The sequence below is a fragment of the Cibotium barometz genome, chromosome 45 (genome assembly GCF_041138505.1).
Source record: "Cibotium barometz isolate CiBa-2024 chromosome 45, ASM4113850v1, whole genome shotgun sequence".
Classification (NCBI taxonomy): domain Eukaryota; kingdom Viridiplantae; phylum Streptophyta; class Polypodiopsida; order Cyatheales; family Cibotiaceae; genus Cibotium; species Cibotium barometz.
In genome coordinates this window covers 15,997,463-16,021,536 of record NC_141090.1, presented here as the reverse complement: position 1 = coordinate 16,021,536, position 24,074 = coordinate 15,997,463, and the positions used below count along the sequence as shown (strand labels likewise).

Here is a 24,074-nt window from a genome sequence, read left to right as displayed (position 1 = left end):
TAAAATGTTTTCAAAATCATTTGATAAACCCCTCAATGCCAAGAACACAAGTATTGATACCAAGGTTCATGATTCTCAACAAGCTAATAAAGATGATTCAAAGAAGTGTTATAGGTGCAACAAGATAGGACATATTGCATCGAATTGTGTACGTAAGTCAAAGTATATTTCACTTAGAATAAATATGATCGATGATGATAAAGAAGAATACCCCCACTATGACAAGTATTCCAACTTCGAAGGTAATGTACCTAGCTCATTTGATTATTTTACAATAAATTTTATTTAAGACTTTTTCTAAATTTCAAGGATATGCATCAAAAGTAGAACTTCGTGGAGCAACTGGCCCTTCCATCTTGAACTATGCTTTATGAAGTTTTCACTACGTATTGGTGTTGTGGCATGGAACACAAAGATTAATCCTGTGTGAAGGATTTTGATGCATACTTATCTCTAGATTTATATGGGATAATTTCTAGTTGTATGGAACACTAGAATTTATTACACATAGAATTTGATATAGTGTCTATCTGTCATAATTAAAGAAGATACTAGAAGTTGTATACTATAAGACATTGATCTCCTTTGCTCGTAATAAGCAAACACATAAGTGAGATAAGTTGCTTATTTAGAGGCAGGAGGGATGTTTCATAATGTCCACCCTTTAGCTGAACGGGGATGCCTAGATGTTAGTGTGCCATGCTAGTGAATTGGTATCGTGGGTGACCCCGCATTAAATACTAGTTATCTAGTGTTATTGGCATAGCTTAATACCATGCTTGACGGGTGTATGATGTTGAAGTGTAACAAGTAGTGTCATCCTTGATGACTGTGTGGGGTCGAAGTGAAACCAATGGACTATGCTAGACAACTGCACATGGTTCAAGCATAACAAGTGGTTTATGCAAATGATGTGCGATGCTAAATGATGTGTATAGCAATATGCTCATTGCAGTGGTAGTACACACCATGTTAGATGATGTGTAAAATGATACTCTCATCAAAGTGTAACAAGTGGTGAGTGTATGTTGTGTTTGTGCCTATCGCAACGTTTCATATTGGGACTAATTATAGAGATACCTATTAATTGGAATAACTAATGTGTTTATGTTTGTGAGATAGGTGATGAGCAGTGCACGTGTTGCACATGGAGGATCTTGTCAATATCATCTCGAATTATTATTATTTCAAGTTATTTTGTTGGCCATGTGCCAAATGATTATATAAATTATTTATGCACACTTGTGCGTGGCGTTGCTATATTATTAGCATATATGTTAGAAGAGTTTTGGTTATTTTACACTTAGTGTGTGAACAAGCTCTAGTGCTTAAGTTATTTTTCTAAAAGTGAAAAGTAAGACCTATTTTGTACGCACAATTATTATTAGCTTCTTGGGCTATATTTTGAATACAATTCTCAAAATGCTCATGTCGTGAAAGGAGGAGTTGTACGCATGAGGGGGGAGATTGCACCCAATAGTGTGTTGATGGTGATGTTTACTTCATCTCTTATTTTATTTTATGCTCAATCTTGTCAATTTGATTCAAGTCTATGCTTTATTCCTTGATGTATAAGTGAGTTTGATTAATTCTTCAAGAAATATATGAGGTCCTATGACACATTTCTTTACCATCTATCGTGGCCTCTCTTGCTCCCCCCGCCTCTAGAGTGCCCTCTTTATCTTGTTTGTACATTAGATTTCTATATCCATGGTTTCTATTTCCAAAACAACTTGCACCTCACCCTCTAGATGATAATCTACCTCTACCTCTTTATGTGTCCATATAGCAGGCATGCTCCTACATATTTCTAGAAGATGATTTACTCATGACGGTCATCTCCTCAGTCAGATAAGAAAGGCTCCAATCCTTCCTCCCCACATGGTTCACGATACTCAATCTACATTTGAGATTTGACTATACTAGATAAATTCTCACTTTTTGGGAGGCAACTACATTAGCCAAGATTTGACTTGCTAGTATTGTTGCTAGACTTTGAGAAAGCATACCATTGGGTGGATTGGGATTTCTTGGTGGACACTATGGTGTGCTTGGGTTGCTTTGCCTCATAGTGCTCATGGGCATGTGGCATGGGCAACTATACGGCCAACCAGTTAGGCTTCCATATAAGAAGCCATGGGCTTTGTGGAAAGTGTCTCACAATTGTATGTTTGCCAACTCACAAATTTTGGAGAAACTTTCCTATTTTGAATGAGATCCCTGGGCAAGCATGTGTGTAAACCTCTTGCACCCTATGACAACTGATTGCCTAATTTTATCGTGCTTGTGCTTAGAATTCTCAAGGTGAGCCCACGAGCGCGTAGGCGAGTTGGTAGAACGGTTGGGTTCCATTGCGAGGACTCGGGTTCGATGCAATCAAGCAGCGCGATGGGGGTACTGTGTTGTGAGCCGATGGATATACTCCACCTTCCGCAAACACAGAATTCTAAGGGTGAGTTTGTGTGAAAAATAAAAAGTTGATATGTGGACCTCTCATTCAAAGCCTTATTAGGATGTAATGATAAATACGATGAGTGTGTGTATATAATTGCTACATGATAAGCCTGATACCAAATAGACAAAATATCTGAAGGAGTGAGCAATGGTGGGGGTTGTGCAGGGCAGCAACAGCCGGATACTCATCCATGGAGCCTTTCGACCCCCTCTTCCTTCACTACAACAGCATGTACTCCACAGAACGCGAAGCCTGCGGAGAACCGTGGTGCTTGCGCTGAAGAGCCCAAAGGGCTTCGGGCCCCCTTCTCCGTCGCCATCTTCATCATCAAAAAGCAGCAGTGCGCCATCCAAGACCTTATCTGCAGAGCAGCAGAAGCAGAAGGACCCTAATGAAGAGGACGATGAGATACCGGAGCTCGTGACAGACCGGATGCTGAAGCGGATCGGCGTCGCGGTGGGCATCCCGCTGTCGCTGGGCGTGCTCTTCTTTCCTTTCTTCTGGTACTTGAAGGTGGTTCTCAAGGTGGATGTGCCGGAGTGGCTGCCGTTGCTCGTGTCCGGCCTCTTCTTCGGAACGTCCGGCCTCGGCATCACGTACGGCATCGTCTCCACTAGCTGGGATCCCCTCCGCGAAGGCTCCGTTTTGGGCTGGAAAGAGGCCCAGGCCAACTGGCCTGTCTTCTTCGAGAACCTGCAGGGCAAGCAACAAAGAAAATGAGAGCCTTTCCATTGCAAGCAGCATAGAAAGTGAAAGCATATCCATGGTCCCCTCCAGCTCGCATGGAGGCATCACCGAGCATGATTGTACGGACTAACGCCCCTTGTACGGACAACCAATCCTTGTATGGACTCACACCCTTCATTACTTGTATGTGTGATGAACTCTTCCATCCTTGTTATATCTGGCATTTTGTCTTCTTTTTTTCTTGTGTTGGATGCCATCACAGAGTCATCATTGAACCATCGAGCGTACTTGTAGAGACTCCGCCGCCCTTTCTTGGTTGACCAATTCATGTGTGGATTCTCTGGCCCTTGTATGGATGACCCATGTGCATGCAGACTCCCTATAATTGTACAGACTCCTTTGTCCTTGGTAAATCTGGCATATTGTTTCGCCCTCAAGTCCTTTCCCCCCCTCTTTCTGGGCTGGATGCCACCGACATGGGATACACCCAGAATTATCTTGGAATGGGTACCCCCAGGACAGCACCACCACTCAATACTTTTGCAGACTACCCCATCCTGGTATGGATGACCATTTCCTCTCGCCCTTGTACATACACTCCATGATTGTACAGACGGGTGATCTCGCACCTTGCTTTTCTTTATTGAGTCCATTTTATCCCTGCTTTCAGAACAGTGCTTGACCTAAATGCCATGTTCAAGACTTTGGCATCTCTAGAGCTGTGAGAATGGCCTCTTTGGCATCCCATTCTGACTTTTTGTCTTGATTATGGCTGTTATATAACCAGCGATTTTGTTAAAGTTGTCATAAAATGGTTTCATAAGAAAAGGTGGTGTGATAATATGCTATTTGATGTTTGATAGTGAATTTTTTTAATCAAAACAATGGAAGTTGCAATGTGAAGCTTGAAGTTATCTCAAAATGAAAATGTAAGTTTGTCATGAAAATTTCCAACATAGGACATTAGGACCTCTGCAACGTGGTGGGTGTTGGTGCTAGTGATGTTTTTTTGTGCACACATACAGACACTGGTACACGATTTTTTGAAGTGCTGTAGTTATGTGGGGGGGAATTGTGGGTTTGGGGTTTGGTTGTAGCTATTTTATGCTATTATTCTCATTGCACACTAGTGGTAGTCATGCTGAAGTGTTATGTTCATATTCTCATTGCACGCTAGTGGTAATTATGCCTACATTGAGCCTTCTTGTTGCTGCGTGAGCCTGCACCAGTTGATGGCATGGGAATCTGCAGGCATGCTAGTGGAAGTGTCTTGTGTATTCTGGTTGCACACTTCAGATAGTCGCTCTTATTTTGAGGCCCAATATCATTTGATGACGTTGATGTAGTTGTATTGGTCTTCTTATGCTTCCACTTGTGTGACGGTCGCGGCCCGGAGGGCACCTCAATGGGGAACGTTTCACCTTGCCAACGTGCCAAACGGCACGACACCCAGCGGGACCGGCTGATATCCCCTACGGCTCATAGAGAGCCAATGGCAACGAGGGACTCACGATAGCTTGCTGAGAAGAGGGACGATTGCATGCGAGAAAGACCCACGGCAGAGTTGTGATTTTATTAATTAGAATGAGATTACAAGAGAGCGCGTAGCGCTTTTGAGAGGGGACGTGAGCCGCGGTCGTCGGGGGGGTGGGGGAGCCCCAACTACGACTCGAGGGAGAGGGAGAAAGAGGGCGCTTGCTTGAGAGTTTGATTTCCTCCTCTATCCGAAGGGCTTTCACTTTGGACAAGGGTGTGTCGCTACTGTTGTAGCCGGCCTCTTGCCAAACTTGTTTTTGGACCTCGTCGCGCCTCTTAGGCATGGGACGTTTGCTCAGTTGTAGCTCTGATACCAAGTGTGACGGTCGCGGCCCGGAGGGCACCCAGATGAGGCGCGTTTCACCTTGTCGACGTGCCAAACGGGACTAGCCGATATCCCCCGCGGCTCGTGGAGAGCCAACGGCAATGGGGGACTCACGATAGCTTGTCGAGAAGTGTAACAAAGTGTCCTAGTGGTGCACATGCACATGGGGATGGGCCTAGGCACATGGGGTTAGAGTCCATTTACACATGTGGGGCACATGGGGCCCTAGGGGTATAAATAGGAGATTACTATCATGTACTAGGATCTTTTACTCACTTTATGATCTTCTCATGATCTTTTACTCACTTTATGACTTTTGGTCATCTATTCTCCTTGGAACATGTGTTCTCTTGGATATGGTGCAAACTCCCATGAGTGCTCTAGGTATTGCTTCCTATGATGAGCTTTCTCTAGGTGAGAGGTTAACACACCACACTTCCATAGTTGCTTGCATTGGTATCAGAGCTCTCTCAAGCTTTCATGGTGGCTTCTCCCTTGAGAATGCATGTGAGTCCTCCATTCTAAGTGCTAAACCCTAACAGTTGCTTGCATTGGTATCAGAGCAACACACCAGACTTCCTAGTTGCTTGCATTGGTATCAGAGTCCTTGGCTTAGGTCTTTGCTTAGGGAGTGATTAGTATTAATCATTTTCAGAATTGATTTTCACACAATTTTCAGATTTGTTAATTTCTTGTTTGACAAGATTAGTTAAGAAATTTCTGTTAATCATTTTCGAATTTGCATTATACACTGTTTTCAGAACCCTAATCTAGTTTATTGTTTGATTCTTGAACTTCTTGATCGTGATTTTCGAATTAGGGTTTACAGAGATTTTAGCAACTAAAATTGAGAGATTTTCTTGCATTATCTTGCTTAGAGAGCTTACATTTCTAATTATTAATCCATTAAGTCTCTATTTTTGTCCTATTTTTTAAAATCTTTGGAGTTCTTGGAGCAGATTTACAAGAAGCTTGGTTTCTTAAGCAATTTTGTAGAAATTTCATTGCAATTTCAAAGATTGGTGTAGATTGTGCAGAATATTCAAATTACAAAGTTTATGCAGAGTACAATTGTTGTGCAGACATCAAGGTTGATGTGCAGTTTTTAGATTTTTGTGCAAATTATTGTGCAGGGTGTGCAGAACAGAGTTCTAGTGCAAATTATTATAACAGTTGCAGATTCTGTCTAGAAAATTGAAGATTACTCCAATTCATTGAAGTCTGTGCAGTTTCTTGAAGTTTATGCAAAGTTTATTGTGTTGAAATCAAATCTTGACACAAAAACCAAACAATAAGTAATTCTTGATCAAATCTTTTTGATCTTGATACTTTCATGCAAAGAAGATAGACAGAGATTACAAATCTATTGGAATCTACACAGATTAGCATAAATCTTGATGTATTAGAAGTAAAGGAAGTAAGAAAAGTGTTGAGAAAACATTGTTTACAACATTTTAGCACATTGCCATCAAGAAGATGTACAATATGTTGTTCTATTACAGATCTGAGCATTACCTTAGGTGCTTCATTGACATCCAATTGCTGATTCCCATCATTTCCATCTTGCAAATCATTCATTGGAAAAGGACTTTGGAGAGATGTATATGCTTTCGTCTCAAGATGTTTGAAATGTCAAATGGATAAGGATCCAACTCATAAGATGGGTGGTTTTCTTCAACCCTTACCCATTCCAAAGGGAAAATGGACACACATAAGCAAGTTTGAAATGCCAAATGGATAAGGACCCAACTCATAAGATGGGTGGTTTGCTTCAACCCTTACTCATTCTAGAGGGAAAATGGACGCACATAAGATGGGTGGTTTACTTTAACCCTTACCCATTCCAGAGGGAAAATGGATGCACATAATCATGGATTTCATCACGGGACACTCCCTCATATAAAGAGGGGAAGGGATCGCATGTATACATGAAGTTTTTGGCTTCCATATAGCAGCATGAGAATTCATGGGATAATGTGTTCAAGTTGCATGGAATGCAAGGTCCTCCTCATCTACTTGATCTCAATCTATGCCTTAGTAGGCTGGAATACCTCTGCCACACGTGTGATGGGGAGAACTTCACTTTCTTGCCAGATGGCAATTTTATCATGCTCGATTTTTGTAACTTGGCTTGCTTCCTTATAGCATGAAGATTAAGTTGTAGTTCCTCCCAGGGAAACTAAATGAACTCTTTGAGACCCGCTTTCCGTAGGCCATTCTAGATGTTTTTTTGCTTCTTTGGGGAGAGCAGGGCACAAGTCTTTGAATTCCACTACCTTGCTAGGAAGGTTGATGGAGTTGATTGATGATAGAGAGCAAGGGTAGAGAGCACATTTTCAGAGAGCAATAGTGCTCAATAGACTTACGGTCACAATGAAGGGCACATGAAGTAGTGCCAGAAGCAAGTAGTCTGATTAAAGCAGTTATACACTATTTATAGCTCAAGTAGTGAGAGTTCTCACCTTCCCCAAGCTAACTTTTCACTTTACCCATGTAAAAAGTTTTGCCATATTTTTTATATACTTTTCTTTTGTCTATGCAAATATTCTACTATTCTTTATTTTTTACTAGCACCTGAGCTACTTTTTGCATTCCTAATATAAACATGAATTCTATCCATACAAACTTTTTTGCTTTCTCGATAAAAAATGCTTTTTTAACTTTACATTATAATGTTTTACCTACGCTTTTTAAAAATTATAAATTTGAAATGGTAGATTACATGTAATAGTTGTATACAAAGCTTATTTCATTTGAAAGTTTACTATAGATCACATGGTTTGATGGCTTTTTTATTCCAAAGTAAAGAAAATGAGAAATTTAAGAAAGATCAAAATAATTAGCATTAGTAAATTATTAATTACATAATCCACAATCTCTAAGTTGTGGGGTGTAATACACTGTACAAGTGAAGAAGTGCTCAAATGTGCTCCTCAACTTCTTACCATCTAACTTAAATAAAAATTAGTAGGAGGGTCACTCAACATCAAGGAAATCTCTTATATAAGAAAGGCTGATGGCCAATGGCCTTTCACCGTTCTATAATTATTTCAAGCTCTCCCCAAAGAATGTTTAGTTCCACCATTATAGAAACAACACATATATCTTGGTCGATGCTGAGCCATTCCCCTTTCAAAACCTCCAGCTCCTGTAGACAAATTGCATACATAATGTTTGTCGAGTAATAAAGTACCTATTCATCACAAAATAAAAAGTTAAAAAAATATGCTTACTCAAAATAGAGGTTATAATCACACTAACCAAGTTATTACCGGAATGTAATATAAGATTTGAAACTCGACAATCAATGATGTCATCGTGATTATAAGTTGTCTTTGTATCCCATTGCTCACTTAAGAGATGTTTCATCCAATCTTCAATTAGACTCTTACAACTATACGTAATCTTTGTTTTCTTCAATTCTTTACAAGTTATAAATAAGTAAACAAGATAGCTAAAGGGAATAAACCAACTAAGGTGAATGTCTTTTGAGGTTCTATTTGGTTTCATTGAAGTTTACGCATCATTTGCAAGTTTTACCTTGCAAGCTACAATCACATCTATAGTAGTAGGTTGTGGCCATTGGAGACTTGTTGGCAGTGATGGGAGTGACATTCATGGGCTATAAGGAACCATGCTTAATATTCCTTGATGGCACAATGTACAAGAAATCATAGAAAAATGTACGTTATGATGCTAAGAAGCTAGCATTCCCTCCCTCATATAACAAAGTTCTAATTTTAGCATGAAAATTTCCACTTAAGCACTTTACAGATTGCCATTATTCAACCGTTGTGATGGATATAATGTTGCAAGACATACCAGACATAGCATATCTTTATCTCAAAAATTCAAATATAAAAACAATGTACTAATTAATTAGAAAGTCAACAATTAGGCTTGTGTTTTGCAATTCAATTATTTGGAGGCGGGAGATTTCTTTGTGCATATACATATGTTGGATTAATACCTCCATTGTTGTACTCCCGCTAATATTTCTACTTCTAAAGTTTATTATTCTACCTTTCCAATGCCTTGTCTGATTCCCTTTGTCCTTTGTCTTGACTTTGAAAAAACCTTGGCTGCTACTAGGGTACATTAATACCCATTCAAACTTGTTTTATGTGTCATTTATCCATCTTTCCTCATCATCTCTTTTGTTTTGGACCTCAATACTATGTATAAAACTTATAACCTTTTGTCTTTTTGGCATCTGCACATACAAAAGGAAAATATTTTAGATCTTGTTTCCCATCTAAAAATGTTATGTATATAATGGACATTACAGTAAAATAAGACTAAGAATCAAAGAGAATAAGTAGAATGTAAAATGTGTTGGATTAAGAAAATCCTTAAACATGTAGCAACAACCATTAGAGTGGCTAGTCGGCCTAGTACCAGATAATCATGCATCTTGTGGTCTCTAACTCCTCTTCGGAAACAAGACAATATGCAAAGACATAAAAAAGTACAACTTGTAGAGACAAAAAAAAAACCTAAAGACTACTTTATTACAAACATCATGGAAGATTAACCTCCAAATTGAAATTCTAAACTTAATTAAAATAAAGAGTGATTTATTATCTTCTCTTTTTTTTTTAAATCCTACAAACATCATGAAAGTTTAATCTCCAAATCTAAAGTCTAAACTTAATTAAAAACTTAAAGAATGAGTATTACCTACTTCAAAAAAATTTAAGTTCAAAAACTTTTGAGCACCAAGGCTTCAAAATAGAAAGCTTAAACCTACAACATAAAAAGCATTATCAGTAACTTGGATCCTAAAAAACTAATCAAATAATGACATAAACATCAACTAAGTAAATAAAAATTTAGAATCATAAAGACTTGAAGGCTAGTAGACTAAGCAACATATCTGTAAATGTTTTCTTGATAAAAGAAGGAGAAAAGAAAAAGCTTTGGTAGAGTTGAATTAGGAGTAGGAAATAAGGAGGGGGAAGGAAAAAAGAGGAAATGTGGAAAGGGGGGAAACAAAAAGTAGGAAGGCATATATTTTCTGAATTACGATCAAATCACCTTGTTGAGAGAGTACAAGGTACATCTGCCACTTCCAATATTTTAATATAAACCTCTCAATATTTCGCCTTGTTGTTAAGAGTACAAGGTACATCTGCCACTTCCAATATTTTAATATAAACCTCTCAATATTTTATTTGAGAAACTTTATGTTATTAGAGTTGGTGGGCAGAAGATTCAAAAAGATTCATGTTACATGGATCTTGAATCCTAGCTCTGTCATTGTCTGGACCATTATTTTTTAAAATACTTTCTTATACAGCTCTTTTTGAGTCCAAATTTCACCTAATGAATGAATCTCAATGTGTTTCGTGGGGGTGAGCATAAAATAGAGGATTTTGAGCAATGGCCATACAACTCTGATTGTCACATTGCAATGTTTTTAAGCTACTTTTGTACCACTTCCATATCCTATAGAATCCTCCTAAGCCACAATACCTCACATGATGCAAAGCTGCGGCTTTGTACTTAGCCTATGGTACCATGCTCATGGGGCCTATTTCAACCTAGTTCCTTCGATAACTTGTAAACTTTGCTGTCAAAATCAGGAACCACGAACCCAAGTGATTGCTCCACGTATACCTCCTCCTTAAGGTTCGTGTTGTGGAAAGTAGATTTTACATCCATTTAGAGAACATGCCATCCCCCTTGCATTGCCAAATGAAAGAATAGTGCGGATGTCGTTAACTTGGCTGTAAGAGCAAAAACTTTCGGAAAGTCAAAACCTTAAACTTCTGCAATGCCTTGTACTTTTCCAAAGTACCATCAAATCTATATTTTGCTTTGTAAACCTACTTATTAGTGCCAATTACCGTACACCTTGGAGGACGATCTATAAGGTCCCATTGTGATTTTTTAGGATGGAGTCATATTCTACTTACATGGTTGCCATCCACTATGGATCCCCTTTTGCTTCAAAAAAGGTGGTTGGCTCTTGAACCTTGAGTACCCTTGTCACATAAGAGCGAAATTCACAAGATTCTACTAAGCCCTATTTTTCTCCTCTAACCTTTTGGATATGCGAGCATCTTGAGGCGCATTCTCGATGTGACAGGAGGTTTTGCTCCATCCTCGATGTGGGAAGAGACTCTGCTCCATACAAAAGTTATCTGTACCACGTACGTGTTAAGAAGTGTGGTGCCATAAAGGACGTAGAGGCAGGGAGTGAGTAGGTGATCATGAAGCCATATGGCAAAACTAGATTATCCCACATGCATAGAATAAGCAAAGATGTACTCTACCCATATAAAAGGGGTCATTTTCAAGCAATGGAAGTACAAGCACATATCTCAAGTCTCTCTATGTGAGTCCAAGCTAATCTATCTTGGAATCTAATTGATTTGAGTCTATTGCACATACACATCATCATGGGTGTAATTAGACACACCATCCACCTTAGCTTAGTGTAATCACTCATCATTAACATGTGATTAGCTTAATCCACTTGCATTAGTGAAGGTACCATGGATTTTAATATGGTATTAGAGCTTCCCCTCACCCCATGAGCTTCTCTAACCTTCCATTGCATTAATCTCACATAATACCCCATTGGCTCCATTAGTCCCATCTTATCCTCGTCTCACCTCTTGTGGCCCAAAATTTCAAAGTTGATTTCTCTCTATTCTCTCTACCATTTGCCAAACCCTTTTAGGAGCAAATTGTTCATGCTATTGCTGAGCCACACCTCCAAGGATTCAACCCGAATCGATAACAATCAAGCGTAGCAATCAAAAATGGCAATTTTCTTCTCCTTGTCCATTCTCCCTCTCTACTCACAATTGGTCTAATTCCTCTTAGGGGATGTTTAGCACTACTATGAGCTATCCACAGCCAAAGCCTCATGTTAAATGATCCACCGATTGAGCCGCAGCCAAGCACATTATCAGTCAAGGCCTTTCTGCTAAATCTCAGTGATTTTTGCATGTTTTGAGCTGATTCTTGGGATTTATCCCTTGCTCCTCAAATAGAGAAATAAGGCTATACAAAAATCCCCATAAAATTTCACTTCAATTAGCTCAATTGAAGACTCCAAGTTTTTAGTTCTCTAATCATTATATTATGTACTAATCATGTAATTAGCAAGTAATTAGCATTAATTGGGTGTAATTGGGAGATACGGTTGAGAAATTAGAGTTGTATTTAGTGTTTTTATACATAAAAAGCCCTAACTTTGCATTGGGGCTATCCTCATGAAGCTCTAGAAACAAAAATAAATAAAAATTGGAAGCACACGCACTACTTGCATTTCATCTTGTTTAAATCACCCACATTTGCCAAGTTGTACGAGAATAGACACTACCAATTGAAGCATCATAAGCTCATGGTAAGACCTTATTATGGCAACATCACCAAGCATCACTTCACATCATGGAGAGAAGTTCAATGGGAAGGGTTCCACACCTAGGCTACACAAATGAAATACTTTCTAATGCATAAGAAATTGTGGAAAAATATTAAGGAAAATGTGGTGAGACAGATGAACCAAGTGAAGAGTGGGTTAAAAAAGATGAGCAATCATTGTCACTTATTGGTTTACACTTGGGCACTAGTCTTATTTATCACATTGACTCAAGGAACATGCAAAGGATGCATAAAGAGATCCCTAGTGATCAGCTCTTTTACAAAGCAAACACCACCACTACCCTAGCCATTTGTTATAAAAGAGGGGTCACCATATGAGTAGACACCTATCTTATCATTTTATCTTGTTTGTTGTGTGTATCCACCTGACCACTTGAGGGTAGCCAGTTGAGCACCCAGGGGGGTAATGTTTGTTGTGTGTATACACCTAACCACCTAAGGGTAGCCAGTTGAGCACCTAGGGAGGTAATGTTTATTGTAGCTCACATCCAACCACCTTGATTAGCCTAGAGATACGGCACCAAGGGGGGGGTGTTTAGAAGTGTGGTGCCATAGAGCATATATAGAGGTAGGGAGTGAGCAGGTGAGAGCATGAAGCCATATGGCAAAAATGGATTATCCCACATGCATGAAACAAGCAAAGATGTACTCTACCCATATAAAAGGGGTCATTTTCAAGCAATGAAAGTACAAGAACTTGCACACATCTCAAGTCTAATCTATCTTGGAATCTAATTGATTTGAATCTATTGCACATACACATCATCATGGGTGTAATTAGACACCATCCACCTTAGCTTGGTGTAATCACTTATCATTAGTATGTGATTAGCTTAATCCACTTGCATTAATGAAGGTATCATGGATTTTAATATTAGGGAATGGCTCACCTTTTTGTGTCACATCATGCTTTTATTCTTCATCTTCAAAATCCATGTCCATAGAAAATGGAGCGCGCTGCTCTCCATCATAATGTGAGAAATCGTGTGCTACATGTAGAGGGTGTGTTGCTTTGGTGATTTCCTTGTTGTATAAGGAAGCTTCTTCTCTATCCAATGTGGTTGTTCTTGGGATACCACATCACAGCGGCTCAACATGATCTTCTTTACTAGAGGTGTGCGCTTTTGCCGCACGTGTCGGAGCTAGGGACTTGCTAAGCACCATGTGCGAGCCACGGATGGCTGCAAGCACACAACCAGGAAACCAGCAAGCTCAAACAGGGAGCAATGGTGTGTCACTCACCGCTTAGACCGCCGTCGTAAAGGATTCTCACACCGTGAAGAAGGAGCCGTCGCCGCCACTCTACTGCCTCGTCGTCGCCGTGCCGCCACATAATGCTCGATTGCTACACTCTCTCTCTCTCTCTCTCTCTCTCTCTCTCTCTCTCACACACACACACACACACGCGCGCGCGCGCGCGCGCTGGAGAAGGAGATGGAGAAGATGAAGCAAGAGCACTCCTTGTATTCAACACTCAGAGAATGAGAGGTTTTAGGTTACATTTGACTTTTATGTGACCTGGCCGTTCACACATGGGCGCCCACACATGGCCGACCGATCCTAACCCTTATCTTGATGAAATTCGAGGTGCACCTCTCATCGGTGATCACCCAATCCCCTTACCCTTTACATGTGGGCCGACAAGCCTGGCCCATGACTCAGAATACGTAAAATAATTATATGACGTAAAAAGTAATACGTCTCAATGTTCGCCATAGGTTTCCGTCCTCGGAAGCTATGGTATGGTAAGCTCGACAGGGTTTGTTGTGGTAGAGTGTATCTGCAAAACAGGGAAGTAGAGTGAAAGCATGCTTGGTATTCTAAAGATATAGAGTGTATCAAAAATAAAATCAAGCATGTTAGACCACAATGGAAGTATGACATGAGAACCTAGTTTAAGAGGTCACGTGAAGGAGCTAGCGTAGCAAATTAACAGGAGTTTAAAATTATTGAAAGTTATTCAAGAGTTAGCAAGGTGTCGAAGGTTAATCAAGGTCTACAGCTGGCCTGAGTCAAGGAAAATTACCAAGCTTAATAAATAAACAGATGACCACAATGTTTCTATTCTAAGAACAAGCTAATCCCAAGAGCCTAAGGACACAAGAAATATCAGTCATAGGAGTCTTTTGCCTTTATTTCTTTTATGCTGTGATAATTTTTATAAACAATGGCGACCTCCCTAAAGCAAATCTAGCAAGAGCCTAAGGACACAAGAAATATCAGAGTCATAGGAGTCTTTTGCCTTTATTTCTTTTATGCTGTGATAATTTTTACAAACAATGGCGACCTCCCTAAAGCGACCCTGGTGCCATGTTTACCACAAGGCCTTCTCCAGGAATCTACTAGCTCACCTTAGGCAAGGCTACCCCCTACCAACCCATGGCATCGGTCTCTGGGGAGTGGAATACTCCTCGCCTACCAAGTGTCAATAGGGCGATAGGCCAACATGAAAGCACATAACAGACATACATTGCCATTTTTTGTAGGCCTTTCTTTTTTATTTTTTATTTATCTCTTTGGATTTTTGCTCATGCGTTCTTACATCCTTTCGACAAAGGGGTAGAAGCTATGTCTTAGAGGTCAACACACACGGCCAGGTTGTTCAAGCATTAAGATGGTTTTAACCCTAGACCTAAGACAACCATATTCCAAGGTTAACTAAAGACATCATGCATTCCCAAGAATTTCAAAAATAAGCTTAAACTCAATTAATGATTTACACTAACTCCTTAGACAACTTCAAAAACTAAGTAGTGCTTGACAAATTCCATGTGGTCATGCATTAAAGTTCATGCAATTAATTGAATAGTAAAAATGAAAGAGAGTGGGCATGGAAGAATTACACCTGTATTTTGGAGATCTCCTTGATTCGATGAGAAATGCCCATAATTTGATGTAGATATTCATGTATGAACATTGCGGCGGCAGTCCCAGGACTATGAAAGCGAACCCACCTCAAACTTTTCAACCTGTACAATTAACTAACAAGAACTATACCTCGAGAGGCACATCAGTGGGAAAAAATAAGGACTCGTTTAAGGACGCAAAACTAGAAACAACTTGAAAACACTAACCTACCTACCAGTTCACCACACTAATACTGAGGATCAAGGTAAGAGGATGTTGTAGAGTCCTGGCTGTAGCCCTAAGGCTAAGCCTCTATCCACATCATCCAAATAAATAAAATCAGCCTCGGTAGTGCCATGAGTCTCATCCGTCCATTCATCGTCAGATATATCTTCTTCGTCCTCCCATCCACATAGACTCGTCAAGAATGTAACTATGCGAGGATAGTCATCCTATGGAAAAGTAAAGACTTGGGCTATCGGGGATACGTCCTCTACGGAGTAGGGGTCAGTCATGTGGTCAATAGGCGAATTAGCCATTCTAATTCCTCAACATTTCCCTCGCTAGCTAGTACATCTATATGACCCAATTCGGTTTTAATTACAGGATAGCACATGTGAAATATCTAAGAAAGGTACAGATGATACCTCTCACCAAAGGTGGGAGTGGATGAAGTGTGTGATGCTCGTGCATCTGCCATATCTACTGCAAACACAGATATAGCATCAGTAGGTTCATGAGAAGATAGGTCAATCTTGTTTCTAATTGTGTGCAGATAACTCTCCTCTTAATGTGCTCTTGCTCTTTTTACTTTTTACTTTTTTTTTGATGAAGCTATATATATACATTCCCTCGAATTTGGAAGTTACATGGTCAGGGGAGAAGGTTAGGGAGGAAGCAATAGAATGTCGAACGACGTGAGTACATGCTCCCCCTTCCTTGGGTAGATCATATTTTTTTGCAATGATGTTGTAGCCCCTTGGAACCAATTTGTCCAATGGGTTATAGGTGGTGATGTGGGAAGATAGCTTTTTATGACCCTTGTGGCACATCAAGTTGCAGAGATGGTAGTGTACACTCCCATGAACGAACGGAGGATATGGCTTCTGACGATACATTTACAAGGGGAGACGTAGACTCATTGGTTTCTTGGTGGGTATTGACAAGGGTAGGTGTAGAGCGTGCAGAAACTTCTATATCAATGTGTGAATGGCATGAGGAGCTAGAAGCTTCCTGTGACTCCCCCCTTCCTGAGCAGGTGATATCGATCGATATCGTTTGGGAATCCAAACTAGCTCTGGAAGAAGTGGTGTGGAGTACTCCGTTACCTTTCCCTTACCACGATCTTGAATTGTCGTTGGGGTGGCAACACTTGGCTTACAAGATTTTATGGGCGATGCAGAGGAATTCAGCTTATGTTTAGGGATCCAAATCTGGTCATTCCCTTCGTAGTAGTACCCTTGGTCTGCTAATAATATTTTAGGAATCCAACGTGATGTTACCTTACCCTTTCTAGGGCGGGTAGCTGCTTTCCTACTACGAGGCTTCTTGTCTTAACGAGATTGAGCAGTAGAGGTAGCTGTTAACGAAGCTTTTGGGACCCATTTGTATGTACTCTTTGGTAAAGTAAGCGGAGCCTTGGGGACCACACTGCCTATCTCCACTCTTGGTGTTGAAGCGTTAGAGGGGTGGCAAACAATCAAAGATGGTGTAGCCACTTGACTTTGTGATTTTTCCTTATCTAGCGTTTTGTCCAGAGTTGATGGCTTACGTGTGCGGGACCCTGAGTGGTCAGGCTGAGAGCTGGTTCTTGCGTTGTAACTCGCCTGGTTGCCCAATCAATATTGCACTTAGAAGCTAACATCCATTTGCACCCTAAGTTTACGGTTTCCTTCATGGTACCAACAGGCATAACCAAAAAGCTTTGAACCACAATCCCCTTGTCATAGGCAACAGGAGTGTGCCGAATTTGCGAGATAGTGGTTTTCTTCTTATTGATATCCTTAACTTGTATGGTACTCTTGGATAAGGGTGGTTTTCCAAGTTGACACCACACTCCATATGTCAGCAAATTATGTTGAGCTCCCGTATCCAATAATGCATTATATAGCACCTTCCCATAAGGACTCTGTAGTAGCTCAATTGGGTATCATAGAGGCGGGTCAGATTCTAGTGAATCCTCCTCTGCCTCCTCAAAAAATTCTTGCATAATCCCCAAGTTGGCCTCTCGTTGCGCGCCTAACACGCTGCTGTGCTGGCGTTCTTAGCTTCAACTCTCGTTGTATCTTCTTAAGCTCAGCCTGTTCTTTAGCTACCTTCTTCTGATGGATTGCATGTAATTCCTCTTGGCTTAGGGGGTCATAGTATCTTTTGAATTTACTCCCATTAAGGAATCCAACGGTTTCAACTCCGTCGAGAGTCTCCACTCCGATGGTACCTTGCGGGGTAATTTTACATACTCTGTATGGTCCCTTACCAGCATATTTTAGCTTTTTCTTCTTTTTGTTATGCACTCCATACATCAGGACTTTATCCCCAACTTTGATGTCCTTGTTTTTCAGGTGGCGATCAAACCATTTCTTCCTTCTATCCTTCTCTACAAGGGCATTGTACACCGCCAATTGTCTTTCTTCGTCTAACCGCTCAAGGATATACAAACGCTCTACTAAGGAATTACCATCCCAACCCTCTTGAGTAGCAACACGAAGACTAGGAATGATAAATTCCCACGGCATGACTGCTTCTTGGCCATATACCATCTTGAATGGTGTGCAATTAATAGCCACTTTGTACGCACTATGATAGGCCCATAAAGCTGACATAAGCTTTAGATCCCAATCCGTGCGATGAACCTCAACTGTCTTTGTCAGAATAGAGATTAAGGTCTTGTTGGTACTCTCGCCTTGGCCATTCGCTTGCGGATAATAAGGAGTAGATTTATAATGGGATATCATGAAATTTGTTGTGAGCTCCTTAATCACTTCATTTATAAAATGCATACCATTGTCGCTCACAAGTTCAAAAGGACAACCAAAGCATGTGATTATATTTTCAAAGGGGAACTTGGCTGTTGTCCTCGCATCTACCTTACGTGTCGCTTTCGCTTCAGCCCATTTGGTCACATAGTCAGTGGCCACAATAATATAGCGAGATTGTGTGTTACGGGCCGCTAGGCTAATTGGACCTACAAAGTCTAAACCCCACTTTTCAAATGGTTGGTTTACTTTAATTGGATGTAGGGGCATCTGATCTTTTCGCTGGGGTTTCTTGTAGCATTGGCATTCATCATAACCCTTCACAAAAAGTGATGCATCTTGGAACATGGTGGGCCACCAATACCCTGATTGCAATATCTTTCACGCAGTTAAGTCTCCTCAAAAGTGACCACCGGATACGGCCATATGTGCCTCTTGCAAAATATATAGATACTCATCCTCTCGGGCACAATGCCTAAGAACGTCATCCTTTCCTCTTTTATAAAGAGTCCCGGCCATTAGGCAATAGGGTTCGCATTCCTTGATCAGCTTTCGAGCTAGATCTTTATGAAGCTCTTTGGGTGGAAAACCATTAACCAAGAAGTTAACAATCTTCTCACTCCATTTAGGCATTGTCTCCACCATGAACAAGGAAGTGTCAGGTAAGTTATCTCATCAACTCCCGTAGGATCTTCAACATTAGGTATGCGAGACAAATGATCAGCCATGACATGTTTTTTGCCAAGTCTCACAACAATAGTGAAATCAAACGCAAGAAAAATCAACAACCATCATGTGATTCTTCCTGTGGTGGAGCATGATTTGTTCACCAGATACAACAATGCTTGATGATCCACATAAAAAACAAACTTGGTGGCAAGAAGGTAATAACAAAATTTCTTTACTGCATATATCACTGCCAACCCTTCTCGCTCCGTAGTGGTGTAGTTCATTTCAGCATCGTTCAACTGGCGACTGGCAAAGCTAATGGGGTAGTCTAGTTTATGTTCTCCAGGTTGAGTTAGTACACACCCAATAGCAAAGTTTGATGCATCAATATGCACATGGAAGATTAAATCCCAGTTAGGCATTCGCAAGATTGGAGCACTCGCCAGGGCCTTCTTTAATAACTCATATGCATGGTCACAATCTTTGGTCCAAATAAACTCGATGAGAAGCTTGTACAATGGTCGAGCTATCTCGGCGAAAGAATAAAATAAACCTTCGATAATAGCCAACATGGCCCATAAAGCGCTGGACTCCCTTATAGTTGGTGGGTGGGGGCACATTTTATAAGCTTTTCAATTTCCTCTTGTACAATATTTGCATACTTAGGATTCATTGGGTAGGGACGTTGCTGGACTGGTTTAGCAGTGCTAATCATTGGAATTGTGTGTTGTACCACATTGGGTGTGTGGAATACCCTTCATATCATGGTATGTCCAAGTAAATATTTCCTTGAATTCTTTAAGAAGCACCTTAAGTGTAGCTTCTTTCGTCTTGGTGAGGTCTTGAGCAATAAAAACTGGTTTAGACTCCTCACCTAGATCTGCTAGTTCTATCTCCTTAACTACTGCCAGGCCATCGTAGACACCATACTCCCATTGGTAGGCGTTCGTTGGGCTTTTGTGTAGATGACTTTACGTTCCCCCATGGTAAAATATTTGAAATGCTCGAGTGCAGGGTGTAAGTCTACCGGTTCTTGTTGTGCAATGCTTTTTTCTTTAATTTTCGCTTCCTTTTGTTATTGAGCCAACTCTCGGTTTTGACGCCTTCTCGCAATACGACTTAGTTTCGGCTTCTCTTCGATTTCTAATTGGGCGATGTCATGAGGTTGCGGACTACACCACACACATGACACTTTGGAGGTATTCTCTCCAATTATCCACTAACTTCCGATGAGCGTCATATGCTCCTACATAACTAAGCCACTTTGCAGTGGATCTCTCTTTGTTTATTCTAGCTCGTACATTAGCTCGATAGCGTTGTCGCTTATGTCTCGTCTTCTTCTTACCTAGTTTCTGATTTTTGTTTATATCAGATTCAGACTCACTTGATCGATCTTCACTTGTGCACCCCTCACTCTCGGATGAACTACAAGAGGTTACGATCCTAGGCCTTGAGCACGTGGCTTCCACACTTGGGTGAATACTTTCAGTGTCAAGGGAGTTTGCCACTTTCTTGCCATCAAAAGTCAAGTGCATAACACCTATCATGTTTACTGGCACTAATGGTGGCATATCTTGCCCCTCAGGTGTTACCCAACTTGTGCCTCTATTTTCGCATGTGTCTACGGTTGCTGCTAGGTGTACCCAATCTATGTTATCTAACTCAGTCATGCCCGGTAGGACATCCATATAAGGAGAATCTTCCCCATCATCGGTCTCTTTTTTGCATGTATAGCAATACTTTAATGGGGCTGAGTGAATAGTGGTATCCGATCGATTATCAATGATAACCTTGCTTTCTAAAGGATGTGCGCGACCATTCTCAAGATCAACTCGAATGACAGAGTCCCAAGATTGTAAGTAGACATGGTTTTTCGACCAATCATGTGCTTCCCTCATGAAAGGACGTCCTAAGATCATTTGATATGACATAGGATGCTTAGAGAAATCCATTACAATGAAGGTATGCCTTACCTTGTATCCCAGAACCTTGATCTTAAGGTCCCTTAGCATTCCAATAGGTTTAGCTATAGTTCCGTTTGCCATTTAACCACTATGTTTGTGACTTCTAGGTGAGGTCTTCCCATAGATTCCCAGCAGTTTTTAGTCATAATGCTCACTCCAGCACCACCATCAAGGATTCCCTTTAGAGTTAATCCCTTGGTAGTAATGGTGAGGGTTGCATTAGATTCGTCACCTTCAAAGTACTGTCCCAACTTGTTAACAGGTATTTCAATGACCGAATCTTCATCTAGGTTGGGCTGTAGATCCAAATGTTCCTCCACATCTTGAAGCGTGTTGGGTCTATCCATATTTGCAAATTGTGGTATATGTGTATGTACATATTTTGACAAGGCTAAGGTAAGCTCTTGAACATATTTGGTTTTTATCATTCCTGTGTATATGTGTATGTATAATTAACATGAGGTGCTACGTTATAAATGTATAACGGGTATATGTGTATGTACAATTAACATGAAGTGCTACGTTATATATGTACAACGGGTATATGTGTATGTTGTTAAAATTATAGCAATGTGATGAGCTATAGTGGATCAAATGCTAGAATCAACATCATTAACACAAAGAGATTAGACGATAGACGTTATTAGTGAGCAATTAACAGATAGCTTACTGTAGGCATGGATAATAAAAAACTAGCAAATTCTCATTAGGCCAATGCCTCAATTTATAGAGTTTACATCAAAGCATCTAATCCCACTGATTTCTTCTTGATTCACTCCACCTCTTTTGCTTGATTCTCTCCACCTCTCCCAGAATATCTCCACACCTCCTAAATCTCCTCATGCTACCCTTTATTCTCTCCCAGTAGATTCTTCTCACCTTTTCATAGGTTCTTTCACATTTACAGATTCTCTTTTACAGCCTCTAGCCAAGGGCTTGTTCCCGCACACACCCTATTCACTTGTATATTTCAAAATATGTATTATAGAAAGTTCTATGTTACATATGTACAATGGGGTTTTAAGGTTATCAATATAGTGACACCAACATGAAATACACTGAAATCTTAATGACATGATTTTTAAAGTCAATCTCAATTTCTTTTTATAAGTCATTATGGAAGCATGAATGACATTTTTACTAAAAATTTCACACTATATTAACCCAATATGATGACAAATTACTTGGAAGGATGACACTCGATGATCAATGTTGAGTCATTAACTTGACCAATCATGGCATGAAACATCATGAAAAATGGAATAGATGAGAATATATCCCAACATGGATGTGGGTACATCCGAGTAAGGATGGGGGTTCCATAAGGTATGTGATTAAAGACACTGTCACGTAGGCTGTAACGCCTGTGATCGACGGTAGACCGGATGGCTGAGGACGTGGCCATCCGGGGTTCAGAGTGGGAGAGGACGCTCATGCGGAGTCATGGGCGGCAAGGCTAGTGTGGACGGCAGGCCACACACTATATAGCCTGGGGGATGAGGGGCAATCCTCATTCTTCCTCTATGGGTGGTGAGCCAGAGGCCGTCCCCTCCTGTGGTAATGCCCGTAGTGGCGTTACAACGATCTAACACTGGTATCAGAGCATCGGTTGGGTCGTCAAGGTCTATGCGCATGTGACCGGGGAACCGGAGCCCACTCAATGGTTTTCAACCATTCAAAATCTCATCCTTATCTCGACAATGGATTGTGTGGAGGGAGGCGGCCAGAATTGAAGGGAAGAATTCTCTCTCTCTCTCTCTCTCTCTCTCTCTCTCTCTCTCTCTCTCTCTCTCTCTCTCTCTCTCTCTCTCTCTCTCTCTCTCTCTCTCTCTCTCCCCGTCGCACACACCAAAGCGAATTGCAGGTAAGCAATGTCGTTTTTTTTTTGCTTTTGAACTTGTCTGCGAAAGAGAAGCTTTCGTCTAGTGTAAAGAGTGGTGTCGACTACTACGGCTGAGAAAACAGCTGTGAAGAGAGAGCCACTGGAGCTTGTCGATTGTGTGACCTCCACGCTAAAAATGTCACTGTCTCGCTGTGCCTGGGGTTGTGAAGTACACCGACGGCGGCCAGAGCATATCCGACCAGCCAAGCGACGGCGGGCCAGCGCATATCCGGCCAGCCAAGCCAGCCAGGCCAGCCAGGCGACGGTGGCCAGCCAAACCAGCGCAGCAGGCGGCCACCAAAGCCAGCGCTAGCCACCACAGGCGGCCAGAAATTTTTTTATTTATTATTATTTTTTCTTCATATTTTTAATTATTCAAAAAAAAGTAAATTCAAACGAACACCTTTCTCCCGACAGTGGAGGGATAATCTCGGCGGTGACGAGGGATAATCCAGGGTGTTTCGGGCACGGATTTTGCACGGAAATTAATTTTTGTTATGAGTTGTAGGCACTTTTCTCTCGGATCGGAGCATCCCGGGAGTAGCGACGCTTGTAGAGGCTCGCAGCGCAACACAAATCGACAGTCGACGACAGTCGCGCAGGCAACCGTAAGGGGGGTGACTATTCTCTCTCCACCACTGCTCATTTTATTAGCGTTTTTCTTTTGTAATTTTCGAGTTCTCGCATTGTCTTTTGTGCAAGAATTAAAGATGTCTGCTAGGCATAGTGTGTCCCCACCGCCTTCTACTTCTCTAGGGTTTTCAGGTCTCTTGTCCTCGGTCACGGGTTTGACCCCGACCAAATTGTCAGGCAGTGTCGGGTCCGGAGTGCGCTCGTCGATCACGCGTGATCTGCCAGCACTCTCCTCGTCTGTTGACCCCGCCTTAGGACCCAGCGAGCCCGCAGCGGCCGCATTAGCAGATGACCCCTTTCTGGCCGATGAGCCAGATGACATGAACACCGACGTCGCCGAGGGGACCGAGGAGGACCTCTTGGAGTATGACGATGATGATTATGACCTATTGGACCCTGCCGACGTCCTGACAGAGATGGAGCTCTCTAGTGGACTTTTTAAATATCTTAATGCCAAACTAAACAATATGGGTAAAGTCCAGGCTGACTTAGTCACGATGCTATAGAGCATCTCCACACGGTTCGATGCACTGACAGCCGGCTCGGCTAGTACTCCGACTCCTCGTGGTAGCCGAGCTCCTGTGGCACGGGGGCAACGAGCCCAAAAAAGATGGTAAATCCTCTAGGCACTTGCATACAGTGCAGAAACTCCCTCTCAGTTTTGCAGAGTTCAGAGAGGTGACAGTGTGTCATTGTGATGAGC

General features: G+C 41.3%; 1 protein-coding gene across 1 annotated transcript; it reads left to right on the top strand.

The window, feature by feature from the left end:
• The first annotated feature begins 2,531 nt into the window (after positions 1 to 2,531).
• On the top strand, positions 2,532 to 3,379 carry PAM68 (PAM68-like protein (DUF3464)). The gene has a single exon (XM_086783114.1). The coding sequence runs from the start codon at positions 2,603 to 2,605 to the stop codon at positions 3,173 to 3,175; it is 573 nt and encodes a 190-aa protein (XP_086639240.1). The 5' UTR covers positions 2,532 to 2,602; the 3' UTR covers positions 3,176 to 3,379.
• Positions 3,380 to 24,074: the final 20,695 nt, after the last annotated feature.